The following is a 26119-nucleotide window of genomic DNA, read 5'->3' as shown; positions in this document are numbered from 1 at the left end:
ACTATAGTTTTATTCTGTAAATTTCCTCTTTGAGGCCATTCCTGTGGTCGTGTGACCTAATCAGAAGTTCTTTACTTAAGGGAGGTCCATGGATTTTTAATGAGTCTTATTTAAACTCCTGGCTAAGAAAAGCTGTAATAAAGGCATGTGTGCCATTTGCAAAGGCCTGTTCATTAAAAGACAGAGGCTTTGCTTTAGAGGGACTTGTATGAGGAAGAACAAAACACATCTGTGTCAATCTGCTCATATGACACAAGGAACCTCATGATACCTTCCACGTAGAAATTAATTCCAACCATCCACTGTCAGCTGGATTCTGATTTCCAGCTCTGTGTAAACCAGTGTTTTCAGAGGCAGCTGTACCACAGCTGAACTCTGGGTGTGATAACCAACCCACCTGAAGTCTCTGCATGCCACCACTTTACTGCCTTTCTGTCTCTTGTCTTCACTCAGAGTTGCACGAATTCTCAAAACAAGGCAGTATCTTCTACAGATGCAATCCGGTGCAATAGAGTGAAATGCAAAAGAGTGAATAAGCAAAGCTTTCAGCTGCATCACTTGCCAAACAATGACTCATGCACTAGTAATTTGTTTAAGTATCACAAGAGGCTATTACTTGGTTTGCCTAAATTCCAGAGTGGCAACAGCAAATGAAAAGGTCTATGAACTGACAAAGTTCAGTTTCGTTTCCCAGCTGAGGATAAGTTTCAGTTTCTATTCTTCCTTATCATGGCAGCAATTTCATTTCTTCACTGTCAGCTGGAGAGTGTATAAAAAGATGGTCTGAGCCACCCCTGAGTGGAGGTGAGCCACCAGCTTCACTGGAATTCTCACCAGCAGAAAGCAGCATGTCTGACCAGAACGTCCGCAACGCTGGGTTCACTCCCTCTGGGATCACAGGAGGATCCCTTGCTTCATCACTGATGTCCCGAGAAGCAAGAGCCTCTGGGGGAGGTGTGCCTTCTGGAGGCCCCACTTCTACTCTACAAGAAATGGGTATGAGCAATTCTCTGTGTGTGGTTTTGTGGTTCAGTGCATAGGAACAGGCCTATTTCACAGTTTCTCCTTGAAAATAAGCTTGCCAAATAATCTCTTCTCTCCTATGTTCCTGTATGGCACCAAAAAAAGAAAATTCCTCTGTTTAACTTTGTGCTATGAGAGGGATATTATTGAGGGTGTTTTCTCTGTGTGTGTACATGCTATGTGTGGATGAACATATACATATGTGGTATTCGTGAGGTTTTGGACAGAATTTATTTGATGTTTGTGCTATCTCTTCATTCTGCCAGGAATCATCAATAATATGAAGAGTCAGGGTAGTGACAAGCAATGATGCACTTATGCAAGAACATGATCTGTGTAGCTACATTTCATATAAATTATCAGATCTACTTTGCTCTTTACTCACTCACATCCATACAAAGTGAACTCCTAAAACCTTATGCAAACTCTGTAGAGAAATCAGTTGCAGTCCGAGAGAGGAATTCATGAAGGGAATGTATGCACATCCTTGACAGCCCCCATTTAAAAACTAAAATGAGGCATGGCTGCCTTTCACATGAGCTAACCCTGCAGGTGTTTGCTGTTCTACTGGCATTCATACTGGAACAGTCCCTGACCAGATGACTCTGACCAGCTTGGCACTTGTTTAACCCCAGATCCCATGGGAACTGGGCACAAGGTCCAGTTCCAGACCTGCCTGTGTGACCTGATTCAGCAGGCATCCTCTGAACAGGCATGACTCCACAGAACAGAGTGCCCCGTGCAATCCTGCTTTACCCAGCAGCTCAGTAATTAGCTCTCTGACCTTGGATAGATGCTTCAAAACCCCTTCTGCCTTCAGAGTCTCAGATCCACATGTCCCATGTGTCAAAGGTTTGCCAAGCAGCAGGCTGATTATAGCTGGGCATCTCTGCCATATCCGTCCACCACTGTCTACTGCTTCCATAATCAGCAGGTAGAGGTCCGAAGGATGGAACTGAGTGTGACTTCTCCTGCCATAAAATGGGTGGGTGATGAGGTGAGATGGCCAGGGTCCAGATTCAGGGCACCTTTTAACAGCAGAAAAGTGTGTTAAGCTTGATTGAAAGGAAATAAGTTGAAAGGAAATAATTACATTGCTGCCAATATTATTCATAGACTGAGGCCCTCTAGACAGCGAGGGAATAGGTGACATAAGGGTCATTCAGAGACATACTGCATGTGACTCCTGTGAGGCATTTCTTTAATTTTCACTTTGTATGATTTGATCTGTGAGTTTAGGTTGCTGAATACAGTGTTTATTGAATATTCAGTAGGAAAGAGCTTAAGGGATAGTAGCAGCCAAGGGATAGAATATGAGAAAGCCGGGAGAGGAGTGGGACAGAGAGTGAAAAGCAGGGAGGAGAGCTGCTCTCAGGCACCACACTGCCTTAGCAGCAGAAATCTTGGTAGGCAGAAGATGCCAGTGCTCACTCTAGTCATGTTAGTCAGCTGCACAAGCTGCCTTCTGTTACAGATAAGGGTGATACAGCACACTCATAACCGGTGGCAAACTCTTTAGTGGAGACGCCCTACAGAGAGCATGAAGGTGTCAGCTCTAAGTTAAACACTGAAGATTTCTATCCCTCCGTGTGCTGAGAATTTTTATAAGAAACAGGAGCAAAATAAGCATTTAACTACGCCTAGTTTTGTTCTTGCAAACTCTGTGTTAACTATGGACCTTTATGAAAACCACTATTTTGGTGAAGAGAAGTCTGCATGTCTCAAGGAAACCTTAGCCATGCCGACAGGAGATACTCCAAAAGAGCTTTTATCCATGTGGAAAATGCTAGCTCTGTAACACTGCCAAGACAGGTGTGAGCTTTGGCTCCCTGCAGCAGGAGAGCTTGCCACATATTCTTTGCCTGATTGAGAGCTAAAAGGGCCTGATTTCATTTCCGCAGGTGCTCACTGAAATCTCTCCAAACACATCTTCTTAACCTTTTCATTCAGACTGTAACCCTTCCTCCCCCCAGAACAAACATGCTCGAAGGAGCGGCTGATTCTGCAGTGGGGCATGAGTATTGTTCAGTATCACTTTACAGAAGATGTTATAACAAGCTCATCACCAAAATATTTGAGCATCCTCCAGGAATGCTTTAAGCATTATCACTAACATTTGTCATCACTAATGCTTTACTCCTCTCCCAGGAGAAGAAGAGTTTGCGAAGGAATATATTGCTTGGGGCCTATTTAGACTGAGATGAAGGTATAAATTGGCCACTGGTTACCACAGCTTGTGGTACTTGAATTTTACAGGTATCTGTTACAGGTTTATGTGAGAGAAAGTGAAGTGAAAGGAACATGTTCATCACCTGGAACAGAAAGTGCAACAATTCCTAGTTTCTACAGAAGTTTGTTCTCAGGCAGCTCCACAGAAAAGTACATTTTCAGCAGAGACAAATTGTGCTGAACCTGTTTGGAGATCCAGGTTTATCAAAAACAGTCTGTGCAAGAGCCATAGATTTTCTTTGTGTTCTAGGAACTCCACAACAGCACTGATAATATCCTTTCCCCAGGGTGGCAGCTAAAAAGCAGTACACTGACAGAACAAGTCACGTAATCAGCAGTCACCTTGTCTTTTGGTACCTCTGCTAGCCTTGAATTGTTTTAAAACATGGTAGTTTATAATTTTCAAAAAAAGGCAAGGTTTCTTCCTTTTTTTTTTGGCAGTAACATATCCTTTGTAACTGTTCTAGGTGCCAGAGGCACAACCCAGTCCTCAGGTTATACCATCAGTGGGATCTCTGGTGGATCCAGGGCCTCCGACATGATGTCCAAGGAGGCCATAGCTCACGGAGGCGGAGTTCCCAGAGGTGGTACAACTTCTACAATCCAGTCCATCTGTAAGTGAGAGTCCTCTAGATAAAGATGAATTAACACATTACTTCTGAGAAGTTAGCAATATTTCAGCTCGTTTACTGTACAATTACTAGATGAAGGGATGCAAGTAACAGAAGTGGCTGCTTTGTACTTGAAGCAATATTTTTACTGTTTGTTTCTTTAAACTTGGAGGGAAGATGAAACTGGGAAATGAGTGGAAATAACTATGCCACAAACTTGAAAAGGTATGAGTAGACAGCAGAGACAGGAATCTGAAACACAGTGACAGAACAAGCCCAGTGGACTTTTAGGTTATGCTTTCATCAGCACCACAGTAGCAGTTCAATAGTTCTTTTTCAGTCACAAATTTAGGATTAAGCCAAGAACTCCAAAATTGAACATACAAAGCAGATATAGTGGGAAAAAACAGTGAAACATGAGAATGGAGTTATCAGACTGGCAGACAGGAATCATTAGTCTACTTCTTGGGGCCTTTCAGAACAGCTTAGCTTTCTTTCCTTTAAAGGAAATTCACTGGGTCAAAACCACAGGAATCTGCTTGCACTTACCATCTCAAAGCAGAGAACAGAAATCCCCTCCATCACTCTGCCAGGTTAATGCAACCCATATCCAGATAAAATAAACCAAATTATGAGAGAGTGCCTAGTCTATACCTGAATACATCAATAAGGATGCTAATTGTGTCAGTAGAATCCTGTGGGGTTAGGAAGAGCACTGGAGACAGGACTGAAGTTCTTAATTTCAAAAAGTGTCTTTCAAATAAAAGCAGAGACCTTTGACCTGGGAAGGTTTGTAGCCAATGCTTGTATAGTCTATATATTTTCCTGTACTGCAACTTTGCTTTATATTCTCCTCACAATTTCTCTGTATTTCTCCTTAGCCATGGGTGGAAAAGGAGGAAGACACTGAATAGAAGAAAAACAGCAGTCTAGAAATAAACACTACAAGCAGTTCATCCTTCACCATCGACTTTGACAATTTCTCCCCTTCTTTGATCTCCCTGTTACGAAAGGCAAAGCCTTCCATGTGCACAAATAAAGTTTCTGTTAAAATTATGGATTCTTGCATTAAATTAATGGGGATAGAGATGGGGGATGGTTCTTTCCTTGGTTAAATATTCTCTGAAGCACAAACACAAGCCAACAGAAGTTAACATACTTGGACTGCAAGGCTGTCTTAGGAAATTCCTGGGTTTAGCAACACTAGGCTCTTCAATTGCAAGTAGCTTGCTTTGTTTATTTTACAAAAAGTAATTACAGTGCAAAAGTCACCCTGTTGTGAGAGAGAAGCATAGAAACACTCAGTAAGGGGCAGCCAGCAGTTCCTTCTAGATGTACTTCTTATAGGCTATCAAATTAAATTGTACTTAATAAAGGAGACACATAAGCAAACAAAAACAGGTCCCAGGACTGCTTTTTGTATACCTGTAGAGTTTTTGAGGTCCCTTTCACAATAATTTCTAGTACCTGTTTGCTTGCAGCAAGGTGTCAGCTTTGCCCCAGTCAGACTGAAACTTCCCCTGCAAACTTATGATAGGTGTGAACAGGAAAGGAAAAGAGCCCATTTTCTCTGGTACTGGTCTCACTGCTGGGGTTTTTTGCTGTTCCTCACATCTGACTCCTTTCCTTCATATGTGCTGATGTTTCCCCAAATACACATAACATTGTACATTCCCTATGCAAATTCCCACATACAAACCACCCCACACTTTCATCTTCCTTCTGTCTTTCTGTCTCCTCATCCTCCCTACTTTATCACCTCCCTCTCCCTGTATTTCAAACAAAGCCACACAGCACAGCTGCTTCTTCTCTTTCTCCACTCCAAGACGGAGAGGGAGAATCTCACACCTTCAGGCCAGAAGTTATGAGCTGCTGTATTTGGGGAGCAGCAGTCAGTGATCTCCAATGACTCCTGTTACCTTGCTTGGGCATTCCCATCTCAGCTGAATTTCTCCACAGCAGGGAAATGTATTTCCTTCCATGCACCTTATGCTGTCAGATATGGTTTCCCTGCTGCCTGGGCACCTTCCAGAATGCACACAAGAAGTCAACGTTTGCCTCCAGTTGAAGCAGAGTTGAATTACATGTTGAGTGGTGAAATGATAGCAGGGAGGAGAGACTCATGAGGAGGAGAAGAAATCTATCTCCACTTGATGTGCTACCCAAATCATTAAAAGACAATTGGAATAAAAGGGCTTCATTTCACAGGCTAGAGCTGATGTCCTAACAAGGAGTTATCTTGGGCAAATGTTTAAATGTAGGACATGAATTCATAAAATCATGGGAAGATTTTATTTCAAAAAGACCTTGGTGTGAGGAGAATGAGGGAAGCTCTCTAATCTAAACTTCTGTTAAAGAAGGGTTAACCTTAATGTTAGGCTTGTTTGCTTAGGACTTTTTCCCGTCAGATTGTGAAAACCTTCCAGGATGATCCATCCTACACCTTCCTTCCTAGGTCTAATGCAGAAACCTGGGACTGCTAAAGCACAGCTGTGATATACCAACAGATCTTTTTTCCCTTCTTTGCCCTTAGCACTGGCATGATTTGAAGCCAGGAGGTCTACCCTGGGTTTTTCCCATTCAGAGCTTTTTCTCCATGTGCAAATGCCACGTTATGCTCCCAGAGAACAGCAAGGACCTTGATCCCCACAAGCTGACATTCAAACAACTGCTTAGCGCTGATGATGATGATAAATGAGTCATAAGAATGAAACCAATATAAGAATGACAAGAAATAGCAGAAGAAGTCAAGTACATACATAACTCGTCAGACAAACTGAAGCTGTATTATCTGAGAAACAATGTGTGACCATTTCACGGAAATTAAAGACCTTGTTTCTTATTCAAAGTGTGGAGTTTTAAAAGTGGGTTTCAACTTTAATGTTGTCATTGCTTGACCTCAGGTATTTTTGTCTTGTTAAAAAATGAGTCACATTAATGAGAGCTGACAAAGGGTACTTACACCTAAAAGAAGGAAACCAAAGCAAGGATGCTTAATCACTTATCATTTCACTTTTCAGCTTTTACGTAATTCTGGTGTTAGAAGTTTGAATTATCTTCCCATCTTTAGATCTTGTGTTGAGAACTAGCCTAGACAGCTTTGCAGAAGCAGGGAGAATTCTCAGCTGCATTTGAAATCCCTTCACTGCGTCAGCTCTAATAGGTCTACAGGAGAACAAAGGTACAAGCATCCCCCTGGAAGCCTTCCTCACCGACTGCTTCAGCAAATTCATATGTACAGAACTACAAATGAACTATTTACATATTTAACAGAATATAACTGGAAAGGTCAAACAACAACAAATATTGCAGTTTGAATCCTTCGTGTCTCTCAATCAATCTTTGCACAACAAACAGACGGCAAGAGAGAGAAAGGAAAAGAGGCAGCAGCGTGTGATTACCAGAGCAATAGCAGAGGAGCAAGACACTGCAGAGAGCACATAGCTCTCTGCACAGAAATCAATTTCTCCCATGGGATGGGATCAATAGTCGTCTGACAGGACACTATGCAGGCAATTTAATAGCATTTTATCTAAATGAATCTATTCCTCCCCCCAGCTGGCCTCACAGTTCGTACGAAGTCTCTCTTAGTAAAATAGATTTATTTATTTTTTTATAATACAACAAGAAAGTATTTATCATTCTGAAGACGCTGCCACTGTCTATTAAAAATCATTTATCCCTGTAAGTTAGTCATTACCTACCATTCTTTCCCAAAAGCTTTATTCTAATTAGCTAACTCATGGACACAGCCCATAAAAATTACTTTCAGTTACTCTGGAAAATTTTTTCTTACCCCAAAACATTCTAAACTATATATCAGCCTTTCAGAAAAAATAATTGCACATAGCAGGCAAACTCAGTTAACTCAAAGGAGTATTGGTATCTGAAACAACATTTTTATGCAACACAAAAGCTTATTTTTTAGGAATTATTTATACGCAGAAATTGATTATCCAGTGTATCTATTTTAATAGTACTTAATAAATAATAAATAATAAAGTCAATCTGATCTTATTAGTGGATATCTGTGTGAAGTAAATGAGAATGAATGAGAAACCCTAATAAGCATAATTCCAAGGATGGATCTTTGGCACTCTGGGAGTTTGGTATTGTGCCCCAAAGGCTCTTGTAAATCCAGCTGCAGTTCTTGCTCATCATTTAGAAGATTAGGGGCTGATAAGCGACAGTCAAGCCTTATTAGAACAGGCTAAGGCAACAGGATACATTAATTGGGTAATTTAATGCACAAGGAGACATTAAATGCCTGCATTGTGGTTCAGATGCTGTCTCCTCTATTGATTTGTTCACGTCTTGTTTTATGAAATTCTCACAAATTCTTGATGGAGACAGTGCAAGACAAAGTCTAAGTTTAAAAATACCGAAATACTTCTGTTATTTCCTAGGGCTTCCCTTTACTCCTTGTGTTAATAAGGGACCCATTGGTAGCCCTGCTCTTGCACGAAGGAGAAAGAAGACTACTCCCTTGTCCAAGGACTCTTCCAACAGAGGAGAGGAGAGATCCAAGGTCTAGTAGCTCTCTGCAATGAAATGCTGCCTCACCATCTCACTTGTTCTGGTTTTCTTCACAGTGTATGCATAGAGCAGGAGCCCTGCAAATCTGGGAAGAAGCTCAGACACTCTTTTCCACTAGGAAGCTGTGAGCACTTAAAACCCTCTTCTCTTGCACTGTTCTGGAGCAGATGTAGAAACAGTTGCTGGACTGATCTTACTCTGGAAGTAAGGAAGATGAAAGGAAGATCCTGACATGTTTCTTCTCTGTCAAATAATGCCAGGTTTAATACACTTATGTGGGTGGATTTTCTCTGTTCCCTTAGTGGTGGATATTGGTGTCTGGAACACCAAAATCTCTCAATTACATACTAGGTCCTGATTTGGGTCCCATTTTAAGACTTCCTTCCTGAGACATCTTTTCCACAGCTGAGAAGAAATGGAAAGAGGTAGACTGACAGTATAAAAAAATCATCATGAAAAGGGGACAGCCTTTCCTTTACCTCACTGACCTAGGCACTCTTTGTTTCTCATTTTCTAGTACTGCAGCTTGGGAGATCAAGGGTGATAATTCATGGACACTTTATTTTAATAATTTACTTTTTCTGCAATTTAAATATTAAAACACATTTTGAAGACATGCAAGCCTCATTAATTTCAAATAAACATTGTACATTATGCTCTGTTTAACAGCATTCAGTCCCACTTTTTGTAGCCACGGTCTCTCCCTTCCACTCAGCAGCCTGGCACTGTTCCTGCTGCCAGCAAGTTTCCCCATGTCCATGGCACATGTGGGCACAGCACCCCTGCTCTTCAAGCTTCCCCAGGACTGTCACATTTTAAATTGGTGTCTTCTTCACACCTCCCCATGTTTTAAGGGAGGAAACAGCCTCACTGACTTTATTTACCATCCCCAAAGTCATGGAAGCCTCGGTAGAAGAGGCAGGGTCCAACCACAGCCCAGAGCATCCCCTCCAGCACTGCATTAATTGGTGCTCTGGCTGTGCCCCTTGCATCTCCTCAGGGATTGACCCAAACACAGTGATCCAAGACTGACCACTGGACCAGAAACCTGGAACAACACCAACACATTCCTTGCAAACCAGCAACTGGCTACCCAGTGGCTGGGTTACACAGGTCAGTCCCTTTCCTCTTCAGGAGAGGAAGAGCCCCAATAATCTTTCTGTGGGCTCTCATTCCATTAAAGTTTTTTGTGTTGTAACAGTTGTGAGAAGCAATAAAATTGTGCTGACTGACCACAATAGTCTATTTCCTGAGAACCCTACACATTAAAGAGACAGAACTAATAATTCCCTTTTAATACACAATCATTTAAAAAATAATCATTATTATTATTATTATAGTAATTAACATTAAATCATTCCACATCCTTCTCAGTATCTTTTTGGGGTAATAGCAAGCACTGAAATACAACCTGGTTTAGTGCTTATTTAATATAAGTAATATTTTATCCAAGCCATCTTCTTTTTTCTTCTTCCCATTGTTCAGTGGGTTTTGGGTTTTGTTGTTTGTGGTGTTTTTTAAAGAATACCTGGATGTGAAAATAAATAAACACATACATTTTCTTCGATGCAATAAAATTTCATAGAAAATATTGTTGCTAAAGAAATTATGTACGCCACAAAAAACAGTTCTTAAAATTCCTATGTTGCTTTTTGCAGTCTTTTGCTATTGCAATTTCCACCCAGCCAAGATTTTTACTGGCCAGTTTTAAGCTGCCTCTGCAATTTATGTTTATACATAAACAGCTCTGATTTTAATTGCTATCAACTTCTTATACTTGATAGATGGTCTTAAACATTTTTTGCCTCCAGAGACTGCTTACTTTGCCAAGTATTGACACACTTTCAAGATTTATACTTCTCTAAGGAACAAAGTTTACAATAAAATGTAATGTATTCCGTGGCTGTGAATGGTAATGCCGCTAAACAGTCCAAGGATATTTCACAACTGAGAGTTATTTTCCTCTCACATCCAGTACTGCCCTCCTTTAGTACTACTATAGATTTAGGCTTTTAAAGAAAAATCAGATCCCTAATTTGCCTAATTTAATGTTTCAGAGATCCAATATGACTTAATTTACGTTTCCTTCCACTAGAGCCATTATTGGACTAATGATTACACTTTCATTTTTCCCAATAATTATTTTAAGAGGCTAACTCTCGTGGAAGGGATTAAATCACTTCTGGGATTGGTATAATCCCTTTCAGAGCTCAAATATCATACTGCAGACAGAAAAGGGAGTGGTTACACAACTACACAACTACAATGACAAGCATACAAGTAGTTACTAATTATTGGGCAGACAAAACTCAGTAGATGATGGAAGTCACGTCTAGATTTTAATATTTGGATTGGATCCATTTTCCTGGTAGCAATCATGGGTCACAGTGCCCAGAGAAACCCCAGAGGACAAGGAAGGGTTCTTAGGAATAATACATCAATTTGTACCATCTCCATGAAACTGCTGTGGCATTGCAGCAGAAGTAACATCATCAAGCTCCAGCAGGAGCTCTTGTAAAATCAGCTGAAAAGATCTTCAGCACTGAAACAATTCATGGATGTTACTTTAGTGACAAGGTGCACCTCTCAGCTTTCTAAGAGTACACTTTCAAAGGGGAAGATTTCATTTTCTTGTCTTATTTTTTTCCCTGCCATTTGATCTCTTTAATGAAGTTTCTCATATTTAATGCACTTTGTAAATAGGAGGCACGGCTCCTTTGCACAGGCAAAAGGAAGACACGCCTGAGTTTCTCAAAGGTGAGCAAATATCCCAGCCACAAAAGGAAACACTCTCTAAGCATTGCACCACCCATCTTCCTCACTGACCAGGAAATGGAAAGGATGCAGTCCAAGAGGGTCTGTAATTTCTCTGAGAAAGTGAAGTGATGATGTAGCCTGTACCAGATTCATCTGTTGTGAGGTTTTGAATTTAAACACCCCAGCTCTTGGTGAGACCACAAGTCCACATTATTTGGCTTTTGTGCTCAAGATGAAGGAGATATTCCCTACAATTTCTGCAAGAAATACTAAAGATTCTGGGAATGGTTTGTTTTTTTCAAAGTGACAGTTTCTATAATTTCAAATTTCCTTGCCCTGGTTCTCACCCTCCTACCCATCTAAGAGGGATTTTTCAAGAACAAAGACTAGTTTAAACTGCAGAAGGAATAAAAACTGAGGAGAGCATAAGAACAGAAGTTTATAGAGACAGAAACAAGCAGCTGCTTAAATCTGTTAATAATCAGATATAGCAACAATGAATGATAATTATCAGAAAACAGAAGAGACCAAAAATGAAAATATTTTTTAAGATTTCAACCCTGTAGGAGAAAGCAGTAGAAACAGAGACCAAATTTAGAATATTATTCAAAAAGCTTGTAAGTGCTAACTTATGCGCTTATAATCTTACTTAAGCATTTATACATAAGTGTTTAAAAAGTTCTCCATCTTCTGTCAGCAAGAAGTTAATTTTCACTTCAGCACAGTAGTCTGTGGACCATGTTGCAAAGACTTTTTTGGATTGGTGAATTTTCCACAAAAATTTTATTAGGGTATAAATTAACTCTAGAAACCTGTTTCAAGATATCAAACCATTAATTCTTCTGTAGTGTATTTTATTTACGTTTTTTAGTGCTAGGATATAAATCTGAGGGTAATTTTGTACCAATAGAGGACTTATGAAAGACAGTGGATAATTCATTTCTGATTATTCATGTTTATTTTATCTTTAGCATAAATAGATTATGAAAATAATCTTTTTCATGGCTGGTGTTTTTTTGATGAATTTTAAATTATATGTGGAATATTCCCGAGCAGAAAGATACTGAAAATATAAATATATTGTTATTTTCACTCCTCTTGGCTCCTGTGCTTAAAAACAGTATCTACAGAAAGAGGTTAATGGCATTGTGATTTTCAGATAATCTGTTTTTAAACTACTGACTTGGAAACTGTGAGATTAATAGCACTGAGAACATCCAAAGGTAATAGGATTACAATTTAATATTAACTAAGTGTTTCTTGAGGGTCTGCTGTAGCGGTGCCTCATCTCTGGGATCCACTAGAGTAATTAGTCTGTAGTGGCATACAGTGGTGATGCATGATAACTGCAGCTTTTCCTGCCACAGTCAGGGTTTGCCATTCACTGGCAAATAGTTTTTATTTGTAATATCTTCAGAAACAGGCACAGGGCAAACTTGCAATGCTTTTTCCCTGAGTTGATGCTGATTAGGGAGAGACCAGCTCTCAAAAGGTCACACCTGAAGCACCAGTCACAGCTGACCAGGGCAGCGAAGGGAGGGGTTTGGAGGATTTCCTCCTGTTGATAGAGGAAAAGGTTTCATTTGTAAATGGGGCAGCCGACGGAGGACAAACTTGTTAACATTGAAGAAGGTGCTGTTTACATCAAGATCAGAAGTCTGATACTTGAATAAGGCTGAAGTACAGCTGGGTCAGCTGAGGACCTGCATGGAAGGATGGCAAAAAGGCACTTTTTACCTGGCATCACTCTCCATGCTCTCCCAGCAGGAAGATGCATTGTTATTACTGGCATGCCCAAATCAGGAAACAGAAACAATGCACAGTAAACTAGTGCTTGATATATACAGGGTCAGAGGGTTAAACAAGAAATGCTCAGAAGCAAAAGGTTATCTTATACTAAGAACTAATCCTTAGGAGCCCAGACAGACCCATTCAACAAAGCCCTTCATGAGAACCAGGCCCTGCCAACCCTGCAGTGCAGCGAGGACTCTGCAGCCAGAGCCCCTTGTCCTCCAAGGATGAGGACATGTGTATCTCACTGCTTGCCTGCAGGTCTGAGTGAGAAAAATCTTGTTTATTTAGTGGCAGAATGAAAACATTTAACTTAGAAAAGTAAAATAAAACCAAAAAAACCCCTATGCATCTTCATAATCTTTTGAGGGAGGATATTTTAATGATCTTAGTTTGCAATATGTTCTCACAAACCACAAAGCTTGAGAATTTGATGTACTTAAAGAACTTCCTCTTGCAGAATGTTAGTAGGGTATAAATGCTACTACTTGTGCATTTTAAAATCTGTTTCATATAATGAATAAATTCTGACTGATTACAAGGATCCATTCACCTGGAACATTCAGATCTACAGAGAAGCTTATGTTGTCTCCACATAAAAGCAGTGTAATGCTCAGTATCAATCCCTCCCATACTTTCCTCCAGTTCAACTTTTCATATTTCCAGCTATTTTTACCACAAATTTTAAATCCCCTGCTTTCTAGGAAATGTCTTTATGGCAGTAAGAAAACTGCTAATGATGGAAAAAAGATAATGAAATACAAGTAGTGAAAACCAATAACAAACCCATCAATGTAATACACAGATTTTTTTTTTTAAAAAAAGCAAAATAAGAGCTCTAGTCACAATTTCTTTTAATTTCAAGACCTCTGAAGCTCGATGGATCTCATTAAGTTAGCAGATAGGAGATGACCTTACACTCACAATACTCCCATGAGACAGAAAGTTTCATTTGGGAGCACCTGAGTGGATGAGGAACCTGAAGGAACTCCACACTATTCAGCAGAGGAGAGACCTGGGATTTATCAGGAGACACTGACACAGATTTTTTTTTTCACAGAGGCTCAAAATTTAAAGTCATTTAAGTGACATTCAAGTGAGTTGAAATGTCACCAAGATATTTTATGTTGCTCACGTGACAAGAGCCACTGAGTATCCCCACTACTTGACCCTGTGCTCCCTCACTTGTGCATCCCAGGGTCCGTAGGTGATCATCAAAATCAGCTCTAACTGTGCTGCACTCAAACACACGCTTCCCTTGTTCAGAGTCCTTTGTTAGAAACTCAGTCCCACAGCATCAGAGACGCCCAGAGGAAGCGGAAAACAAATTGCCCAATAACAGAGAAACATTCAGTAAAAATATGTGACCATCTGCCAAGAAGCACCATCAGAGGTGAGAGGGAAGGTAAGGTGTGTATTTATGAGAGAAAAAGCAATGGCTTTGGACCTTTGGACTGAAGGGAAAAGAACTCCTCAGCAAGGGGCACTCAAAAGGCATCTCCTGAGAAAGTACAGCACCTGAGCACAGAGTTCTCCTTGTAACCACGTCTTAACCACACTGGGTCGCAGAAACGCTGGCCAGAAGGGACTTCTGAAGGTCATGGAGCACTCAGGATGGAAGCTGATCATGACATCTTGGCCAGCCAAGTCTTGAAATCTTCAAAGGACAGAGACCTCCAAATATTTTTGTGTCATGGCCACTGATTTCAACAGAATTTAGAAATTTAGATGCATACAAAAATATGTGTTTGAAACAATAAGTTTGAAACCTTTCTTCCCCACTGGTAAAAATAGCCACTTCCTTTTGAAGCTGTGATAAATGAATCAGGGTAATCTGTATTATAGGATTATCAGCATATCTTGTGGAGTCCAGCCAACTCCTTCTGCCCTATGCCAGCCAAGAGGCTTCTGTAGGTGCACTCGTGCATCTTTCTTACCCCTTGAGGGCAGCAGCAGAGTAGTGACAGGGCAGCATCCATTACAGGACTAGAACATGCACCTGCAGTGCATGAAGAATTGTTTAATGGATCCCTCCTCATAATATTTGCGAAAGCAGGCAGGCAGGTGTCCTCTTCATGTGGAGGGAGAGCAGCACAGCCCACCCAGGCGTTGTTTTTGACCATTGCTACTGATGGTTGCCTGCAGTGAGATAGCTAACAAAAGTATTAAACATTGATACATTTCAGTGTGCCAATTGACTGTGCATTTTAAATGGACTCTGGTATTCTCTCCTAGTGGAAAGATTTATTTTACTTTAAGAATATATAGAGCTGTGCTTTCAGTACTTTTTCTTTGTTTAACAAGCAGCTCTCCTGCTGAAAACCCAGTAGACCACAAAACCAGTCAGGGGCTTTTATCCAGGATGTCTGACCCATCGCCTGACAATAATTAGTTCAGGTTAATTACAGCAAATCTGTAGATTTGCAGCCTGAAATCATCTCATCCCCTAAGCTGAACCCTCCAGAGGTTTCTTTTATGAGCTCTGCATCCTAAGGGTGGACTTAAAGTAATGAATTTGTCTCTAATAAGATTCATAGGTTTGTTCCCTAAGCAATGGTGTCAATTATAGAATCTAACTCTGATGGCTTATTTTGCTGAAAATAGAGAAATTGAGAGTTTTTAATGAAGCATGCAGGATTTTTAATGCTTTTGTTTAACTCTTTGCATTGTTGGAAAGTATAAAAATACAATTATGTGAAATATCGTACCACTTTCTAAGTATTTCTGTGTGTGCCAATAGCTAATTTCCTTCTGCTCTATAATGGAAAAGGTTAATGTAATGACTCTGAGATTTCATTTGGAAATGTTCCAGAAGAGTGTCTGAGTATTTGCTGCACTTAATGGCAGGAAGTAATAAGTGAGGTTATGTATTGGTGAAAAATATTTCATGTACTGAGAAGATTAATACTGAAGAGAGGCACATGGGACACAAGCCTGAGGCTTCCTCCTCAATTCTGGCACAATATAAAATGTCCATACTTGATACGTGCCCTTCTGCAGTTAGCTCTTAATCATTAACAAAGCAGACAGTAAATCTCTGGGGGACGTGGTATCGGGAGCAGAGAGGGAACCAGATGTAGGACTCTCCTCTCTCCTGCGAGTGAGTGGCAGACATTTCCACCTGGGAATGCCGGACCAGATGGTACTGGTACCAGCAAGGTGTCTGCATGGCAAGATAATGCCATAAGAACCTTAAAGGCTTTGACTCTATCCTGACTATTCCAATATCTGCACCAATTTTGGGGTATATTTATTGTTCTTAGGAAGATGAACTGCCATGTCACAGCTTCATTTCAGCATTTTATTTCACATGAGACTGCTTATGGATGAAAAATTTAACATCATTGCATATGAAAGATTTAGCCCTTTATTTCAAACTTGTAAAATTTACTTTATTTTAGATCTTATTCCTGCTGTCTGAGTCAGTCCAAGTCACAAAACTAAGGTTTCAAGTTCATGAGAAATAGCTCCAGTCATTGATTTTACTAAATCTAACAATTAAATTATTATTTTGTTCTTAATATTGACTTTTTAAAAGAGCGTCTAGCGACAAGACATGGGAGGATGGCTTTAAACTGAAAGAGGACGGGTTTAGATCAGGTATTAGGGTGGTGAAATACTGGAACAGGTTGCTCAGAGAAGTTGTGGATGCCCCATCCCTGGAAGTATTCAAGTCCAGACTGGATTGAGCTTTGAGCAAGCTGGTCCAGTTGAATATGGCCCCGCCCATGGCAGGGGGATTGGAACGCGAGATCTCTAAGGTCCCTTCCTGCACAAGCCATTCTATGGCTCTATTCCATGGTTCTACAAAAGAAGAGACAATGTTCAAGGACTCTACACTCCTGGAAAGACATTTCTGAGGATGGGAACCAGAAGGGGTTAAACACGGCAATAGTCATCACTGGAAGGGTGGGACATGTCTAAGGAACACGGTAACTCTTCACCTACAACAACTCCTAATACTCACAGCACAACTTACTTCAGGAAGGTAAACTGGTGGAAAATTTAAGCTAACCCTGCACCACTGGCAGACTGCCACAAGAGCTGGTTCTTCTTCCTGGCCTGGGGTAACACCAGCAGCCCAATGCAAGCTACTTTTTCAGAAGGCTTTTAGATCAGCCGTGGTTTCTCTGCACTTTCAGCTGAGTTGGCTGAACTTGGAGGCTGCTGGGTCAGACTGGACAGGCTGACGTGGCCTGGCTGACACAGGGCAATTGAGCACTGTACCTTCTTGCCTTCCCCAAGTCCACCAGGCCCCAGAATCCTCACATTTTGCTGACTGCCATGCATAATCTTTCACTGATCTCCTCTCTGAAGGCTGCTTAATGAAGTCGATTTCAGTGCACGTTTGAAGCAATAAAGCATTAGGAAGAATATTATTTAAAAAAGAAAAAAAAATGCATTGGAGATAGAAGATTAGAAATAAAACTTTCTCTAGGTTAAGCACTGATCAGATGCTTGCAGTGACACACTTTTTTAGCTGGAGAAGGCTGGAGCACTGTATTGGATTTACATGTTAAGGTTCTGGATGGAATAATCTCTTCCTGTCCTTGCCTTGACCTATAAGCTTTTTTGTCCTATTTTTCCCTCTTTTTGTCATATTTTCCCCTCAGTCCCCTTCCTCAGCAAGACCCTTGTCATGCTGAGGAGGGGGAGTGGGAGAGCAGCTTGGTGGGCACCTGATACCCAGCCAAATCAACCCACTTCAAGTACCAAGATCTAAACTTTTAATGGAAAAATTACTTGATTTCATCTTTTCCCAGCAGGGTCTGGGATTGTGTTTCTGGAGAAGGAAACTCTTAAGAGGCCAAACAGATTGATTGCTTGTCTCAAATGGCAAAGCTTCAACATCAGCTGCTGTTCTCTAATTCAAGGCAGGGATCTGAACCTACAAATTAGGTACATGGGTATCCACTCTGCTGGAGGGAAGAGAAGGTGCCTTTCTGTAGATCTTGCTGCCCTCTTACTCATTCATGCAAATTAAATAAAGACAAGCTATTGAAGGCTGCACCTGCAGCCTGGTGGTTCCAATGTTTGTCTTAAACACAACTTGATCCTGGGACATATTACTGGGGGGTGGTCAGGAGGATCATATTGGAAAATTTTCTTCTGATGTTGAATAAAATAAAAGTTCCGCAAACTCTCACAACTGTCATAGAGCTAAAAATTTGGTTTTTGGGCAGCCCTAAGGATTGACAAGTGATATTAATTACCTAGAAGGCTGCTTTGGCCACTTCTGAAAACGTTTCCATTACAAAGTTATCAAGCAGTGGTATAGGTAGGGGAGGCACAGAGCATGCTCTCTTCTGTTAAATCTGTTAACTCAACTTCACAACATATTTGGCCACACAACACCCCTTCCCTGTAGAAAGACCACAGGAAAGCTCAGGTGTACAGACTGGCCATTGTTTAATCCTGTGTTGCAGTCAGAACTCTTCTCACTTGGAACCTGTAACCTGTTAATTGCCTTACCCTCATTTATATGATAAGTGGTTCATTTCCTTTATTGTGATTGAATCCCCTCCCTATATTACAAGAAAACTGGAGCTGCAGAGAGTGCTTGATTGGATTTCATTGCTGTAGGCCATTTCTTAAACAGGTTACAGGTTGACAAACATAGAAGGGGGATCAATATCCGTCCTTTGCCTCATTGACAAGCTAATCTTTTCAGTAAACATTTCATCAGTACCTGCCATTTGTATACACACCTGCCTCATGAGGATGGAGAAAGCTCTGCTTTTATAAGGTTTAGGTAACTAATAAATGAAAAGGCGAGAATATAAATTGGGCAAATCATTAAGATAGCATTTTTAGGAAAATGGCCTTTCATTGCCTGCAGAATATAACCAAACACATTTCCAACCACTCTTAATTTTAATTAGGTTGCATTACACCCAGACCTGGTGTCAGCTCCTGTTTTTTTTAACTCTGCTTGCACTGCTCTCTCAGAAAGGTCTGTCCCTCATCCCAAAATCTCACACTAGCCAGAGCTGAAGACATTCAATGAGCTCAGGGGAACTGAACTGTCTCCTTTCCAGGCATGTGGCCTGCCCACTCTTTGCCTGCCTTTTCATTCCAGGGCAGATAAGAAGGGCTGCCACACTCAGTAAAGTGACATCCTCCTCTCTTATCAGAGGTAACAGGGCTATTTTGAGTGGGATTTGAAGTTGAGGCTCTACTAATCATTTAAAACACATGAGTCATAATCCAAAAGAAAGCAAGAGCGTTACGTTAAATGTGTTGGAAGACATTTTTTTGTTTGCTTTTGTGTCACATGCTGAAGCCTCCTTCCTCCACAATGATGTGGGCTAGAAACTGGCATTGTTTCCGACATAAATAAGGGCCAAGAGAATCACTATATTTAGGCTTCTCTTAGAGTCCTGTGTATTAGAATTGCATGGCTGGATGACAAATGCTGCCAAAATTGGTGATGCTGGATTTCAGTCTAACCTAAGATGGAGCATGAACATACTCCCTGCAAGGTCTGGGGTGAAGGGAAATGAACAGTAAACATGAAACTTTGGGTTGACAAGAAAATAAAGTCATTCTGATGTGGATACTTTAGTGATAAGTTTATTATTATTACACTCCTGTCTATATTATTAGTCAAAAAGTTTATTTTAGTGATGCAAACAGGCATGGCAGGTAATTTAATTATTTTACTAACCCTTCCTCTGCTGCCAGGATCCAAAGCTACTACTGCCCTATTTCTTCTTGCACTTCTGAAATACCACCAGCAGAAGGATGTACACATGAAAATTACTTTTTTTCCAGGTGGGAAAGCCTCCCTTCACTGCTCACCAAGGCTAACAGAAGTGGTCTGCTGGTGCAACCCACCCCTGGTGCAAGTGCTGCTTTAGCTAAGCTGCTTCTGATCAGTTACAGGACTCGACGTTACTCCAGCTTTAGGCAACGTTAAGGTTTCTGGACCACCTCCATACAGAACTGCCAGTGGATGCTAGGATGGGAGATACTGGTCCTCTGCAGTCATATAAATGCAGGTAGGATACTGCACCAGCTCTGCTTATGGTGTGTGCTTGTTCCTTTGGGCATCTTTAATTTGCCATCTCACAAAGTCCTGCAAACCAGAAAAAGTCTGCTGCAATAATTTCAGAGGCAAACTGTTTCTTCAATTTCTCACTAACTTCCCTGTTTCCTTTCTCCTGTGACATAAAGAAACTCTGCAAAGTCACAGAGTAACACTTTCCAGTCAAATACATTTTGCAGAGTAGAATACATTAGATGGGGAGATTTCCCCAGGTGTAACTTCGCTGACAACACTTAAGTAATACTAGAAATATTTTAGTGCTGCATCTCACTAGTGAAAAACGAGGTGATAACACTTCTCAGTGGCATCATTGAGTGTAAAGCCAGTGTAAAGGTCAGGGGAACGCATACATAATTCCTTTTCTCCCCAGGGGAATATTTCAGTAATTATTTTAAAATACATAGTAACTAAAAAGCAGCACATCTCAGGTGTCAATTTGATCATCTACATAATATTAGGAAAAACAAGTAGAAAGAGAGTAGAAAGAGATCAGGTAATGTTCAGCAATCTGAGAAAGTATTTAATGTAACATTTTCCCAGTATATGGATGCCCTCTTTTCTCATATCAAGCTGGTCCATGTAGGCTTGAGAACTTTTATTTTCCAGCCTCTTCAATTAGCAAAAGCAGTGTTAGGATACATCTTTTATTTGATGTTCAGACTAGAATAGAAATGTAATACTAAAAAAAAAAAAAAAAAAAAAAAAAAAAAAAAAAATTCCATACCCATAGGTTAATTGCTAGCAAATGTTGCTCAAGTGGTCCTGGGTATGTTGATTAATGGCCTCAGTGAGCAGCTGAAAAATAGCTGGGCTGCTGGAAAGATCATTAGCAATTTTAACTCCTCAGCTATTGTGATGGGTGCAGAGAAACAACTGCTAACACATATAATACATTTTTCTGAGTACAGTGACACACTGAAACCAGTTATAGCAAGGGAGAAACAATCACTGAGCTGTTCTTGAATTCAATTTTATAGAAGCTTACAAGACAGAGAAAGAAAATACTTTTTTTTTCCTTGTTTTCCAAAGCTTTTGGACACCTCCTTGATAAATGCATGGGAGGTTTTATATGTAAACACAAATACTCAGTTCTGCTCATTAAATCCCATTATTTAAAGGAGGAGAGGGACAGAGACGCTGTATGAAAGGTACTGTGCCAGCAAGCAGACCCTGTTTTTACTTGTAAATGCACAGCAAAATTAAGCAGAGCCTTGTGACAGCACAAAGCTGGCAGTCCAGGGGCTGAGGAAAAGAATGATGATCTTTCAAGCTGCCTCTGATCTTTGAAAGCTCTGAATACCACTGGCTCAAGGAGACCGTGATCCTTTTGGGAACTCATGACAATACCTCTCCTTATCTAAAGTGGCTGTAGACCCTGAGGGTGCCATGGTGCCTACTGAAGTTTTGGGGAGGAAATCTCTCAACACTCAGAAGAGGGGAATTCAAAGCTCTTACAGCCCACTCCTGGCCATTTGCACCACATAAAACCAGAGCAAGGATCCCAACATCCTCCTTTGGATAGATGCCCAGCTCCACAAACGCAGTCATTAATTGCCTTTTTCTACCTTAGCCCTCAGAAAAGAAGGAAACATCACCTTCAGGCTGACTCTTCCTAGTGAGGCTAGAGCATGGCCCCACAAGGACCCGGAGCACTGCATGCAGGAGGCTGGGAAAACAGGCAGCTAAGAAGAAAGCTCACAGAAACACACCTGCATACTTGGCAGTGAATACTGCTTTGTTCAGGAATAAAGCTGCCTCCAGAAATTACGATCAGGTTCCCTGAAATGATGTACCTTTCAGCTGACTGTGTGGTAGGCAGGCTGTATTGGTACACAGCCTGTCAAAACCAGCTCTGTGTTGCTGAATGATCTTCCTAGCCCTAAGAGTTCTGGACTCACCTCAGGCACAGCTGGGGCATCTCCTCCGTCTGCTCTGCTGCATGAAGCAGACATGCACACAGGATCCTTTGAAGTCCTGTTGACATTTCTGTCAATCCTCCCATCTTCTTTGGGCCACTTGCCACCTTCAGCCCTAAGAATTTCACAACCACCTCTGCCCACCAGATCATGTCTTTACCGAAGAGCAGCACAAGGATGATACACTGTCATGAACAGTCATTGCTGTCTCCTGGACTATCCTTTGGCAAGCCCTGGTCTAGGATATAGGCACCATATAAACCCTTTATCAAGCATCCCTACCACTCAGAGCCCTCCCTTCCTGCCATTTTTCTGTGCTAACCCAGAGAAACTTGTGACACCTACTGTCAGAGACTCCATGATCCATTTTAGCTCTCAAATCCCAGGAGGGGAAAATAAAACAATCCTGAACGACAAGAGAAAAAGGGTGGCAAGAAGCTGAAGGCTATAACTGGCTGATAATTAGACAAGTTCAATTGTAGCAGGCTCCTGGAAAGCTCATCAGGAGCAATCCCTCACATGGTTTCAGAAAATATGCAACAGGAAATTACAGCCTGAAGGCACTGTGTTCACTAGCAATTCCCAACCAAGGAAAAGAGAGACAACACAAACCAAAATAATTGCATAAGACTCTTTGAGCTTTACATGCAAGCTCGGCACTTGTCAAGGGAAGTGGGCAAGCAGCCAAAAGGGACACAATATGTCACTAATTATCAAATATTGGAGAGAAATTGCTGGCTTGTTGGAGAAACAATTCATAGAAACACAGAGAAACATAGCATCTTTTACGATGGAATAGACCTTTAAGACTATCAAACCTAGCATGAACCCAGCACTGCCAATTCCAGCACTAAACTCTGAATCTTTTAAATATCTCTAGGGATGGTGACTCAACACATTTCCCACAATTTAACTCTGTCTGGAGCAAGGTGTTTGGAAGGTATCTGTGATGGAGAGGCAGGGGGAAATCCCTTTGTGGGATGGGTAATTTCGCACAGGAGTTTGCCGCTGTCATAAGGCAAATGAACCTTTCTTGGCTATCCCACAAAAAGCCAACTCTCTGCTTCAGGGGGTTTATTCTCTTTTTTTGCAGAAAGCCTAACTAAATGGGGGGAATGAAGAAAAGTGGAGGCAGGAGGAGTGGGGAAGCCATCTACATGCCCTATCACAGCCTGAATGGGTATTGCTTCCCCTCAGATGGGAGAAAGCGTTACAGGTGCAGCCGAGCTGCTCTGGAGCAGTGTCCAGGCAGTGATTCCCTCTGTGTCCTGCCACTCCCAGCCATCGACAGACACCCATCAGTGCACCCACAGGTATCCAGCAGCACCTTCCCCCTGTGCCTAAGGCCAGACAGGATGTTTAGCTACTGGGTCAGGACTGCAGAACAACACTGACAGCTGTGTCAGCCAGGACACTTCAATAAAGGCAAGCTTTTCGTGAACTTCTGTATTATTGCTTTGTTTTCTGGCAGGTTAATGTGAATTTTGGATGCAGGTGTGGGTGGACCTGCGGCCCTCGAGCCATAGCTGCAGGTGCAGACACTGAGCTCACCAGAAAAGGACAGAATATAAATCCGCTCTCTGTTCCCACCACTTTATCTCACTGTATATTTGGGTGGCCCCTAAATCGCATTTTCAGCCAAATCCGTGCAGCAGAGCCCCAAACCCCGGCCTGAGCTATTGCCGTGGGGTTAAAGTCACTGGGACGGGGCTGGAAGGCGGCCGGAGAGGCGGCGGGGACCGGGCGGGATGCGCGGGGCTCGGCTTCCCTCTGCGGGCCGAGCCGGGAACGGCGGCCACGGAGCTCCGGGAACCGCCGGGAACTGCCGGGACACCGCCGGGACATGGCCGGGACACCACCGGGACACCGCCGGGACACCGCCGGGACATGGCTGGGACACCGCCGGGACACCGCCGGGACATGGCTGGGACACCGCCGGGACAGCACCGGGACATGGCTGGGACACCGCCGGGACACCACCGGGACACCGCCGGGACACCACCGGGACAGCACCGGGACACCGCCGGGACATGGCTGGGACACCGCCGGGACAGCACCGGGACAGCACCGGGACAGCACCGGGACAGCACCGGGACATGGCCGGGACACCGCCGGGACACCGCCGGGACATTGCCGGGTCACCGGCGGAGCGCCGCACAGGACTCCTGTTCCCGGCGTGCCGGGATAGGTGAGCGGCCAAAAGCGTCAAACCCTATGATCAGACATCCCTTACTAGACTAAAGGGATGTCTGATCATAGAATCACAGAACGGTTCGGGCTGGGAGGAACCTGGAAGATCATCTAGTTACAATCCTCTTTGCCAGCCCCATCCAGCCTGGCTTTGACCGCTTTCCAAGGATGGGGGTAGCCACAGTTTCTCCGGACAGCCTGTTCCAGTGCCTCCACAGTGAAGAATCTCTGCCTGATATATAATCCAAACCTACCTTCAGTCTGTTTAAAGCCATTCCCTGCATCCCTACATGCCCTTGTAGAAAGTCCCTCTCCAGCCCTCACGCAGGTCCCCTTTACACACTGGAAGAATGCTGCACAGCCTTCCAGGAACCTTCTCTTTTCTGGGCTGATCAGCCCCATCTCTCTCAGCCTGTCTTCGTAGGAGAGGTGCTCCAGCCCCCCGATCATCTTCATGGCCCTCCTCTGGACTCAGACCAACAGACCCACATCTTTTTTACACCAGGGGGCCCAGATGCTCCAGGGACACACTACCCTGGGAGCAGGGAGAAGGTCTCGCCAGAGCAGAGCAGAGGAGCAGGGTGCTCCAGCCGCACTGCTTTGGATTCAGCCCGCTGGCTGAATCAGGACACCGGTGGCTTTCCGGATTGCAAGCGCACATTGTCAGGTCTTGATGAGCTCCTAGTCAGCCAACAGCCTCGAGTCTCCTCAGGAAGAGGTTTTGTCTTTTTGGGAAGGCAAAGGAGGGAAGCTGGCATTTGAAAATGCTTACTGCAGACTTCATTTTTCAGCACCTTTTAAAGACCAATCCCAGTTCCTCCCCAAATTCTGTTATTGTTTAACACAGAAGACTAGAAATTAAGCCTCAGACCAACAAATATTCCTCCTCTTCTTCCTCCTCCTCCTGCTGCTGCAAAAAGACCTTAGAAATCATCTGCAGGCCTCTAAAAGTAGGTATTTTTCTCAGTTTAGCCTATTCTTTGTTCCCAGGGTAAAAGCTACTTCTACCTCTAAAACTGTCTGAGGAACATCTTGTTTGCTCTAACCTGACAGGAGATAACCTTTCTCTGCTATCTCCCAATCTCCACAAGTCTCCAACATGTGGTAGAGAGTGGGGTGATACACCAACACAATCTTTTAATACTGATGGCTGGCAAGTCAAGGTTCAGTGTACAATTCCCAAAAATCATGTGGCTTGAGTGAGTCACATCAGCACCATTCCCCTTCCCTTTGCATTTGGACTCCTACATACCCCATGGTTTGCTGCACAGCCAGAGTTCATTTGCAGAAGGTATCAGCATCATAATCTTGGGTCATGAGGAAGTAAATTACCGGTTTGGGTTTTTAATTGTTACAGTCATACTTACATGGACTCTCTGTGGAGTGCATGAAGCAAGCACTGAGGCAATCTGAGTGGCTTTGTGCTTCTTCCATGTCCACTTACTTCTGAAGTCCCCTCAAAATGGTCTGTCTAAAAACCTCCAGAAGTGCACTTGCCGTTGTAATTTTAAATAAAGACAAGCAAAGCTTTGTTTTATTTTGTCCTCTCATCACCTACCTTCCCAGTTCTCTCTGAACTTAAAATAAAACCCAGGTGCAGCAGAGAAAGATTCTGATTTGACTCACTCAACTACAATATGTACAGTTTTTCATCAATCATTCAAGGAATTATAAGGCCAGTAGCATGAAAGTCATTAGGAAAAAAAGAGAGTATTTCAACACTGCCAATTTCTTTAACATCAGCTTTTAACTTTACGTCAGCTGCAGCAAGCCTGTTCATTTTTTTAGAAAGTCCTGGTTTCGTTCCCATCTTTATTGTCAGCTGAGGGCTGAGGGGAGGAAGGCCCCAAGGCTGCAGTTCCTGAAACACACACAAACCTGAGTGGGAGTCAAGTGGGTTTTCTTTACCGACAACACGTCAGCCGAGAGAGGGAGCAGCAGAATGAAACAAGAGAAAGAGTCGCGCCTCTTCAGCTTCAACTCTTCACTCAGTCTTTGTATGAAGTGAGGATTTGTGA

At 42.3% G+C, this 26119-nt stretch overlaps 1 protein-coding gene across 1 annotated transcript; it reads left to right on the top strand.

The window, feature by feature from the left end:
- The first annotated feature begins 611 nt into the window (after positions 1-611).
- On the top strand, positions 612-4919 carry LOC111925279 (uncharacterized). Its single transcript, XM_023921696.2, has 3 exons — positions 612-996; positions 3720-3866; positions 4745-4919. The coding sequence occupies exons 1-3, from the start codon at positions 849-851 to the stop codon at positions 4771-4773; spliced, it is 324 nt and encodes a 107-aa protein (XP_023777464.2). The 5' UTR covers positions 612-848; the 3' UTR covers positions 4774-4919.
- Positions 4920-26119: the final 21200 nt, after the last annotated feature.

The sequence above is a fragment of the Cyanistes caeruleus genome, chromosome 1 (assembly GCF_971803275.1).
Source record: "Cyanistes caeruleus chromosome 1, bCyaCae1.hap1.1, whole genome shotgun sequence".
NCBI classification, from domain to species: Eukaryota; Metazoa; Chordata; class Aves; order Passeriformes; family Paridae; genus Cyanistes; species Cyanistes caeruleus.
This window is presented reverse-complemented; position numbering and strand designations above follow the sequence as displayed.

Excerpts from the sequence above, each read along its gene's own strand:
- LOC111925279 (XM_023921696.2), top strand. The coding sequence starts at position 849 with ATGTCTGACCAGAACGTCCGCAACGCTGGGTTCACTCCCTCTGGGATC. Across the intron at positions 997-3,719 it reads TTCTACTCTACAAGAAATGG|GTGCCAGAGGCACAACCCAG; the intron begins GTATGAGCAATT and ends TAACTGTTCTAG. Across the intron at positions 3,867-4,744 it reads TTCTACAATCCAGTCCATCT|CCATGGGTGGAAAAGGAGGA; the intron begins GTAAGTGAGAGT and ends ATTTCTCCTTAG.